This window comes from Camelina sativa, chromosome 3 (assembly GCF_000633955.1).
Source record: "Camelina sativa cultivar DH55 chromosome 3, Cs, whole genome shotgun sequence".
Taxonomy (NCBI): domain Eukaryota; kingdom Viridiplantae; phylum Streptophyta; class Magnoliopsida; order Brassicales; family Brassicaceae; genus Camelina; species Camelina sativa.
The window spans coordinates 26651868-26661263 of NC_025687.1; the positions used below are offsets into that span (position 1 = coordinate 26651868).

At 38.4% G+C, this 9396-nt stretch overlaps 3 protein-coding genes across 7 annotated transcripts in view; all 3 read left to right on the forward strand.

The window, feature by feature from the left end:
* Nucleotides 562-4082, forward strand: LOC104778241 (protein SPA1-RELATED 4-like). Of its 3 annotated transcripts, none has more exons than XM_010502638.2 (8): nt 562-637; nt 855-1549; nt 1638-1795; nt 1884-2754; nt 2838-2984; nt 3102-3413; nt 3505-3564; nt 3667-4082. In XM_010502638.2, exons 2-8 carry the CDS (start codon nt 947-949, stop codon nt 3853-3855), a joined length of 2340 nt encoding a protein of 779 aa, XP_010500940.1. In that variant the 5' UTR covers nt 562-637; nt 855-946; the 3' UTR covers nt 3856-4082. The 3 variants fall into 3 exon arrangements, with proteins under 3 accessions (XP_010500940.1, XP_010500938.1, XP_019099497.1); XM_019243952.1 differs by lacking the exon at nt 562-637 and adding an exon at nt 656-758; XM_010502636.2 differs by lacking the exon at nt 562-637 and having other exon boundaries at nt 648-1549.
* Nucleotides 4579-9396, forward strand: part of LOC104778242 (proton pump-interactor 4-like) — a 10689-nt gene continuing 5871 nt past the window's right edge. Inside the window, exons 1-5 of one of the 3 annotated variants that reach the window (XM_010502641.1) lie at nt 4579-4798; nt 5037-5351; nt 5442-5714; nt 5816-5914; nt 6013-6321. In XM_010502641.1, coding sequence (XP_010500943.1) covers nt 5043-5351; nt 5442-5714; nt 5816-5914; nt 6013-6321 — 990 coding nt within the window. In that variant the 5' untranslated portion in view covers nt 4579-4798; nt 5037-5042. Of the gene's footprint in view, nt 4804-5036; nt 5352-5441; nt 5715-5815; nt 5915-6012; nt 6777-9396 lie in introns of those variants that run through there. The other 2 variants (XM_010502639.2, XM_010502640.2) reach the window with 2 other exon arrangements.
* On the forward strand, nt 8046-9391 carry LOC104778507 (putative RNA-binding protein YlmH; the record flags this gene model as incomplete). Its single annotated transcript, XM_010502964.1, has 6 exons — nt 8046-8245; nt 8546-8655; nt 8749-8880; nt 8962-9035; nt 9127-9232; nt 9341-9391. Coding segments are annotated over exons 1-6 (618 nt in total), but the record flags the coding sequence as incomplete, so codon positions are not given.

Sequence of the window (9396 nt, forward strand, 5' to 3'; positions counted from 1 at the left end):
GTAGAGAGAGTTGTCGACTTGTCTCAATCCATTCCATGGAAATAGAAACTCCCCTCTGGTCATTAAATGCTCCCCCACCTATACATTCTCTCTTCCCTTCACCAAAACCAATAATACATACAACAAACCATTTTGTTTTTCCAACTAGTTCAATCATCATTTCTAGGTAAAAATTTTTGTAAGGCTTCTTCAATACCATTGCTTAAAATTCCTAATATAGCCTTACAAAAACGTATAATATAATATACTATATAGATTTGGACCACAATTTTTGGCTTTGACCCTATTATTTGCATATATTTACATATTTTGCCCAAAACCAAACATACGAAGAAAAAGGTTTACGCTTTACGTTCGTTGTTGTTTGTGATTCCTAGGTCGTCGTTTCACCACGTTGCTTGCGTGGAAAGAGAAGTGACGATTAGCAAACAAAAAACCTAAAATAAAATAAAATAAAAAGCAATAAAACCCTCACTGTGAAGTAAAAATCGTAGGCCCAAAAATAGATTTTTTGCTTTTGCCGAGAATTTAATTATATGAATCTCTCTACGAACTGTGTGTGTTGTGTGGTGTGTGTTTGGGTGATGTGTGGTTCTCAAAAAAGATCATTTTCTTCGGTGCCTCTTAGTCCTCTCAAGTACTTACTTCTTCTTCTTATCTTCTTCTTCCTTTTTGCTTTTTCTTTTATTGCTTCTCTCTAGCTATATAGAGAGTTTAGTGGTGTACAACCTTACTCGTGTTTGTCTCTTTTATTATATGTAATTCAAAGGTTGCATTTTTATATCTGGTTTTGGTGTTTTCTGTCAAAGGGTCTTTTAAAAATCTTGAAAACTTTTTTTTCGGTTCTCTCTTAGGGTTCTTTTGGGATGGGATCATAATGAAGTATTGGAGGATCCAGAGGAGTTGTCTTTTGGTAATTTCTTTTGGTGGATGATTTTAAAATCAAATGATGAAGGGTTCTTCTGAATCTAATTCCAGAGGATTAAACAATAACACCTCTGGTGTTTCAGAGTTTTTTACGGATGGTTCTAAGTCTTTGTCTCACATTGATTATGTCAGAAGCTTACTTGGTTCACACAAAGACGATAACTTGGGACTTGTTGATGTGAGAGCCTTGGAATGTGAAGATGTTAGCTTGCGTCAGTGGTTAGACAATCAAGACCGATCCGTTGATGCGTTTGAGTGTTTTCACGTTTTCAGACAAATCGTTGAGATTGTCAATGCAGCTCACTCTCAAGGCATTGTTGTCCACAATGTTAGGCCTTCTTGTTTCGTTATGTCTTCGTTTAACCATGTCTCCTTTATCGAATCCGCTTCTTGTTCGGATTCCGGTTCTGATGAGGAGATTACAACAAAGTCTCGAGAGGTTGGGAGCTCGAGTCTATCAGAAAGACGAAGCAATAGATCAGAAGGAGCAGAGAAGCAACCTTTCCCTATGAAACAGATATTAGCAATGGAGATGAGTTGGTATACAAGTCCTGAAGAAGATAATGGTTCTCCGAGTACTTGTGCTTCTGATGTTTACCGTCTTGGTGTTCTTCTCTTTGAGGTTTGTGCGTGAGAAGATTGATTTATATGTTCTTAGCTGCTTTGTTTTCTTGAGAATACTGATTTGATGAATGTTAGTTGTTGTGCAGCTATTTTGCCCTGTCTCGTCAAGAGAAGAGAAGTCAAGAACTATGTCTAGTTTACGACATCGTGTTCTTCCACCTCAGATATTGCTCAATTGTCCTAAAGAAGCTTCCTTTTGCTTGTGGTTACTGCATCCTGAGCCTAGCTATAGACCATCAATGAGGTGACTGATTCTCTCATTAATGTTTTAGTTTCATTGGGGAAAAAAGTTGTTTCTTAGAGTATTGGCTTCTTTGTCTTTACTGATGCAGTGAGTTGCTACAAAGTGAGTTTATCAACGAACCTAGAGAGAACTTGGAAGAACGTGAAGCTGCCATGGAGCTAAAGGATGGAATCGAGGAACAGGAGTTATTGCTGGAGTTCTTGTTTCTGATTCAACAGAGAAAACAAGAAGCTACAGACAAATTGAGGGAAACAATATCGCTTCTTTCTTCTGATATTGATCAGGTCGTAAAGCGACAGTTGGTTTTACAGCAAAAAGGGAGTGACATTCGTTCATTCTTAGCCTCAAGAAAACGGATTAGACAAGGATTTGAGACCACTGCAGCAGAGGAAGAAAATGATACTCTAGAAAGCACACTTCTTGAAAGCTCACGGTTAATGAGGAATTTAAAGAAACTGGAATCAGTCTACTTTGCTACGCGATACAGACAAATCAAGGCTGCTGCCGCTGCTGAAAAGACAATGGCTAGATATTATTCTACGTTGAGTAGTAGTGGTAGAAGTTCAGAAAGAAGTTCAGTGAGCAGCCCGGCACAACCACCTAAAGATCCTATCAATGAGTCTAGACAGGGCGGGTGGATCGATCCATTCCTCGAGGGTTTGTGCAAGTACTTATCTTTTAGTAAGTTACAAGTTAAAGCGGATTTGAAGCAAGGAGATTTGTTGAACTCGTCTAACCTTGTTTGCGCAATTGGTTTTGACCGTGATGGAGAGTTTTTTGCCACGGCTGGCGTCAACAAGAAAATCAAGATATTTGAATGTGAGTCAATAATAAAAGATGGTCGGGACATTCACTACCCGGTTGTGGAACTTGTTAGCCGGTCTAAGCTTAGTGGTATATGTTGGAACAGTTACATTAAGAGCCAAATCGCATCAAGTAACTTTGAAGGCGTGGTTCAGGTAAGTTCAAGATTGAAAATAAGATATAGAAGGAGAAAAACTCAATGAAAAATGTCTAAACAAAACTTTTAATAATTTCATAGGTATGGGATGTTGCAAGAAGCCAGTTGGTTACAGAGATGAATGAGCATGAGAAACGTGTATGGTCCATCGACATTTCATCAGCTGATCCAACATTGTTAGCCAGCGGTAGTGATGATGGCTCGGTTAAGCTCTGGAGTATCAATCAGGCAAAATTCTAAACTGAACCAAAACGTATTATTTAAAGAAAATTTCTTGAAAAAGCGAGAATTTAGTTCTTTGAGGGATGTATATTAACGGTTATAGCTCGTTTTCCTCTGTTTCAGGGAGTTAGTATTGGAACCATCAAGACAAAGGCAAACATATGTTGTGTCCAGTTTCCGTCAGACTCGGGTCGGTCTTTAGCATTTGGTTCAGCAGATCACAAAGTTTACTACTATGATCTAAGGAACCCCAAGCTTCCTCTTTGCACAATGGTTGGTCACAACAAGACCGTGAGCTATGTCAGGTTTTTAGATTCATCAACACTCGTGTCTTCTTCGACTGATAACACGCTGAAGCTATGGGACTTATCAATGTCAAATTCCGGTGTTAACGAAACTCCTCTTCACTCATTCATGGGACACACTAATGTAAAGGTACCTTTCTATTCTAACTTGGTTTCGTTTGCTTCATTTCAAAGACTGCATTCTGATATTATAAATACATTTCTTCTTGCAATGTGTGTAGAACTTTGTTGGATTATCGGTCTCTGACGGGTATATAGCAACAGGCTCCGAGACTAATGAGGTATGTGTACTCTCACTTCAAAAATATACAAAAAAGGAAGAACCCTTTTGTCTTATTTGTGGCCAAAAATAAAAGCTGACTTTCTTGTGCTTCACTTGACAGGTTTTTGTGTACCACAAGGCATTTCCAATGCCGGTTTTGTCGTACAAGTTCAAAACTATAGACCCTGTGTCGGATCTCGAAGTAGACGACGCCTCACAGTTCATATCCTCAGTCTGCTGGCGGGGACAGTCCTCGACCTTAGTCGCTGCAAACTCCACTGGCAACATCAAGATTCTGGAGATGGTTTGAACCAATGTGGCTCAGGAGCAAAATGGTAATTTTCGATTGGTATAGTAAACAATTTTTGGGAGAGAGAGAGAGAGAGAGAGAGAGAGAGAGAGAGAGAGAGAGAAATGTATAAGTGTAACATGTATAAATGTAACATGTTCCGTAGACATTGGGTTATGCAACTGCAACATACGCATAAGGAAATTGTGATAACAACACTTCAACCAACACTACTAGTACTACCATAACCGTTCTCTCTCTTTTATTATTTAGTTGCCATTGTTTGATAAATTTTCTTTACTTCTTCACTTTGTTTCAACTTTTTGGAATTTAGTTATATTAGTATGTGTACTCGAGTAATAAATTTCTTCATTCAATTTTTTTAATAACCGATTGAATAGGATGGTTAACCATGTGAATGTGGTAATTAAAAACATTGTTAGTTGGATTTAATTGTCAGTGTAGGAAAACGATTTTTATTTTTCCTTTTTTTTGGTTGAATTGCAATAATTGTATCATACGAACAAGTCAACAAAAAAAAGACCAAGTCATATGGTAGAGGTCCCTCCGTATGGGCCACGGTTATACCTGAAATTAATCAATAACAATGGCAATTAGTATCTGATTAGTTCAGATTAACATTGAATTGACCCTTACTACTACAAGAACAAACAAAGACTATGGTCAATAAGAGTATGATAATAAATAATTATCAAAAACAAAAAAAAAACGTATTATTTGGTTTGCAAGAAGAAACAAAGAAACATAAAAAATGAAATGTGAACGCAAAAACAAGAAATTTTTAAATCTTTCCTCAGTTTCTTCTTATGGGATCAACAAGAACAAGACTACCCTCTTTCTTGATTTCCGAAAGATCTGTTTTTTTCTTATTAAATATTTTGAAATTTTCTTTCTTCCCTTTAAAAATTAGATCTTTTCATCGGCTAAAACCCTGAAGATTTTGGTAAGGTTCTTGTTTCAACACTTATCTCTCTCTATCTTCTTGGACTTGTTTCTTTCTGGGTAATGTTAAGTGATTCTGCGTTTTTGTAATCAAGAATTGAATCTGTTGAGTCTGATATTTAGCTATTTCGTGTTTCATGTGTTTTTGATATTAAAGGTCTGATCTTTTAGGCTATTTCGTGTTTCATGAGTTTTGATGTAAAGGTCTGATCTTTTTTGGTTTATTTTCGTGGGACCAGGACCAAATGAGTGCGCCTGTTTTACTGTGTGACGGCTTCGATGTGCGGCGAACTGTTATCGGGAAGTTAAACGACGATGAGTCATCGACGGTTACGGTAACCACCGAGGAAGACGACGACGAAGCTGTGTTTTCCGGTGATAGCTTACTTGAGGAGGAAGAGTGGTCTGGAGAGAATCGTTTCTGTTTTTACTTCGTTAAGCAATTCGCTTACGATGACCCTGAGATTAAGACCAAGATTGGTGAAGCTAATGATGAGATTTATCACTGTAACACTGACCGGATTCACATTGCTAACAGCTTGAAATCCAAAAGGGTGAGAACATTTCTTGACTCTTCTTTTCGATTTTGTTGAGTTAAACAATTTGGAAAAAGGTTTTTGATTAAGTGTGTAAATGATGTGTAGGCTGAGAGATTGTCTTTGGTTGCTTCAGTGGAGATTTTGGTCTCGTCACTTGATGAATACAACAATGCCATATTTCCTTATCATCAGTCTGTGACTCTGGAGATGAACAAGGATCAAGAAGTGGTTACAGGGAAAATTTACAGCTTGAGTGAAAGGTTAAGTGAGATTAAGATGGAAATTGAGTTGTTGGATGTTCAAATGGCTTGTGTACTTGATCAAAGAGACAAAGCCGTCGAAAGGATTAAGATGTTGAGGATACAACGCGACAAGGGGGTGCGTTTACAGCTTTTTCCTTTTTGTTAAAGTCTTTTTCTTTCTCTGTCAAGTTGGATGTAAAAAGATCTTTTATTTATCGTGTGTATTCTGTGTTGTAGAATGCAGCCTTTTTCCAGAGTCGTGTTGTGATCATGAAAGCCATTGAATTGGCTGCTTCTGGAAATGTTAGAGATATTGAAGAGCTCGCTAATTCCGAGGTTTGTTTTATCAGTCTATTGGGTGTGTGTGTGTCTCTCTCGCTTTGAGATTTGAACATTTTTTCTTAATTTGTCTCTGTGTCTTGTCGTTTCAATAGGTTGAAAAATTTATGTTTCGCTGGAACAATGACAAGGCTTTTAGGGAAGATTACAAGAAAAGAATCTTGCCTTCACTTGAGGAGCCAAAGCTGAGGCGCAATGGGCAGATTAAGGATTCGGAAGGCCATGTAGATGCTGAGAATGGAAGTGAAACAGCAGGGGAGAAGGCAATAGAACTCAAGAGGTTTAGTACTGAGGAGGAGATTGATGATTGTATGGATATTGATATCCCGGTGTATGAGAAGCTTGAAAAGGAGGAAGAAGAGATTGATGAAGAAATTTTGAAAGAGAAGAAACGAGAAGAACAGATAGAGAAAGCTAGGCTAGCGATGGAAAGGAAGAGGAAGCTACATGAAAAAGCTGCTGCTAAAGCTGCCATAAGAGTTAAAAAGGAAGCTGAAAAGAAGCTTAAGGAACTTGAGAAGAGAGCGAAGAAGAAGAAGGCTTCTTTGGATGTAGATAGAAGAAGAGAGACAGTCACCGGGAGATCAGTGTTTCAGAAACAGAGAAGTTTTAGGTATAGATATTACGAAAAAGGAAATGAGGCTGTCCTAAAAGCCATCCTGAAGCGTAGAAAAGCTTATAGGTTATGGGTTTGGACTGTTTTTCCGCTGCAGTTGTTCTCCTGGTTGCTCTCCTGGTTTTCTTCTATTACTTTGGATAAGGGGAAGAAGATTAACAAAGGTCTTTTGGAGAGTTAAGTGATGAGCAAACAGGTTCAAGGTTTATAATTAGTTTAGAAGCAAATGACATTGGCAATAATGTCATAGTCNCATGTAGATGCTGAGAATGGAAGTGAAACAGCAGGGGAGAAGGCAATAGAACTCAAGAGGTTTAGTACTGAGGAGGAGATTGATGATTGTATGGATATTGATATCCCGGTGTATGAGAAGCTTGAAAAGGAGGAAGAAGAGATTGATGAAGAAATTTTGAAAGAGAAGAAACGAGAAGAACAGATAGAGAAAGCTAGGCTAGCGATGGAAAGGAAGAGGAAGCTACATGAAAAAGCTGCTGCTAAAGCTGCCATAAGAGTTAAAAAGGAAGCTGAAAAGAAGCTTAAGGAACTTGAGAAGAGAGCGAAGAAGAAGAAGGCTTCTTTGGATGTAGATAGAAGAAGAGAGACAGTCACCGGGAGATCAGTGTTTCAGAAACAGAGAAGTTTTAGGTATAGATATTACGAAAAAGGAAATGAGGCTGTCCTAAAAGCCATCCTGAAGCGTAGAAAAGCTTATAGGTTATGGGTTTGGACTGTTTTTCCGCTGCAGTTGTTCTCCTGGTTGCTCTCCTGGTTTTCTTCTATTACTTTGGATAAGGGGAAGAAGATTAACAAAGGTCTTTTGGAGAGTTAAGTGATGAGCAAACAGGTTCAAGGTTTATAATTAGTTTAGAAGCAAATGACATTGGCAATAATGTCATAGTCGATCTTGAACAGTCGTTTTCAAAGTCGTAGAGACATTCACCTCCATGGTGAGATATGTTTGACATCTCAAAGCTGATTCGGTCGAACACAACATGACCTTGTCACTCTGAAAAAGCGCTGGCACAAGGATCAGGTCAAGATGTTTGATCGGAACAACTTTGGGACCTCGGAAATCTCTCCTTGGATGCAAATGTCTTGACAATGACTCCAATGCAATTACATAGTTGAGTCGTAGGCACCAAAAAGCATCCTCTTAGTCTTGTGTAGACAGTGTAGTAGATTTAGAATGTGTGTACATGGAAGAGAGACCTCATGATTTTTTGTACTATTTTTACATAAACCAAACTTGTGTTCTAACCATTTTATTACAGTTAAAAGTCTCGTCTTCAACTGTGAGTGGAAAATCTTGACAAAGCTAAAAACTAAAAAACATAACGCCTTCCCAAATGCTTAAACAATCACGCTCTCAGTCATGTACTAGAACAAAAGTTACCAAAGTTACCACCAATGTTCCCAGACGTTTTGTTTAGTTGCTACTATGCCTCATTGCTAGGACTAAACCCTCTGGCCCAGAGTGAGGTGTTCGAGTGGTATTAGGGGACAAAGAAACCTTCTAATGGACTCAGAGGCTTCTCCTTAAGCAAAGGTTTCAGAGACGAGAACAGCTATGGCTGTCACGAGCTTGGCTCCTCCATGGGTCATCTTGAGACAAGCTTTCCGGTCAGTGGCAGCTTCTTCTCAACTTCGCACAAATCACAAAACCCTTATCACAAATCTCTCCACTCTCGCATCGTTTCCTCTCCGACATCCAGGTTCATTCCCCCATTACTTACCTTGGTTTTGTTTACTACTTTGTATTTGTCTGAAATTAGTGATGATTTTGGATTCACCATCGAACTTGCTTGACGAAGAACACCTTCAATTGATTCTTCTTGATGAAATTTTGCAACTTTTTAATTGGGAATTTTGAGGTTAGGGCATGAACTTGTCTTTACGTGTTCTCTTAGTTGAACTTTCTTAATCTTAGAGAGTGAAGCTTGCAATCAAACTAACTGTATGAGACTTCACTAAAGTTTTGTTTTTTCTGATGAAATGTCCAAAAAAATTTGCAGCTTTGAGAAGATGTCACGTTGCAGAAGCAATAAGGGGAGATGTAGATTTCCTCCTCAAAGGAGTTGGAGACCAAGCTGTTGCTAAAGAAGTTAAGCAAATTCTTGAAATGGTACTATTCTCCTTTGTTCTCTACCTTAATTCTCTGTTTCTATGAGGATACGTCTTCAATCTCAGTGTATCTCAATGGTGTGATTGTTTATAGGCGAGACGTGCAGCATCAAGAAGAGAAGTTCTGCACACAGATTTTCTCACACCACCTATTGTTAAAGAATCAGTTTCAGTATTGGGGAAATTTGTTGATGTTAAGATAGTTTCTCAAGGAGGTTACCCTGAGGTTTGTTTTCATCTTTCAACGAAAAGCTTCCTCTGAAAATGTTAGCATAAGCTGAGGTGGAATCTGTCTTTTGTCTCTTAGGCTGAACGGTGTAGGATCTCTATTGGACATCCTGATGTGTTAACCAGTGATCCAGATATAGTTGCAGCTTTAAGGTACAAGTCTTGAATTGTAATGTTCTCTTTTTGAGTTTTTTTTTCTTGTCAACATCTGAGTGTGTCTATGTTGTTTTTTTTCAACTTATAGTATCACAGGGGATTTTGGGTTTCAACCTTGTTCTCACGGTGACTTCCTCGGCGCGATTCTTGGCACAGGAATTTCCAGGGAGAAACTTGGGGATATCTTAATTCAGGTATCATCATTTGATTGATTCTATATAACAAACACTTGTCAGCTCCATTACAAAATCTTTCCTTGTTTCATCATTTCTTTGGCTAAATGACTTTGATGATTACTGAAGGAGGAAAAGGGAGCTCAGGTCCTGATTGTTCCTGAACTAGTTGACTTTGTTGTATC

Coding starts and splice junctions, on each gene's coding strand:
- LOC104778241 (XM_010502638.2), top strand. CDS start 947: ATGATGAAGGGTTCTTCTGAATCTAATTCCAGAGGATTAAACAATAAC. Junction 2,755..2,837: donor ACTTTGAAGGCGTGGTTCAG/GTAAGTTCAAGA, acceptor ATAATTTCATAG/GTATGGGATGTTGCAAGAAG. Junction 3,414..3,504: donor TGGGACACACTAATGTAAAG/GTACCTTTCTAT, acceptor CAATGTGTGTAG/AACTTTGTTGGATTATCGGT.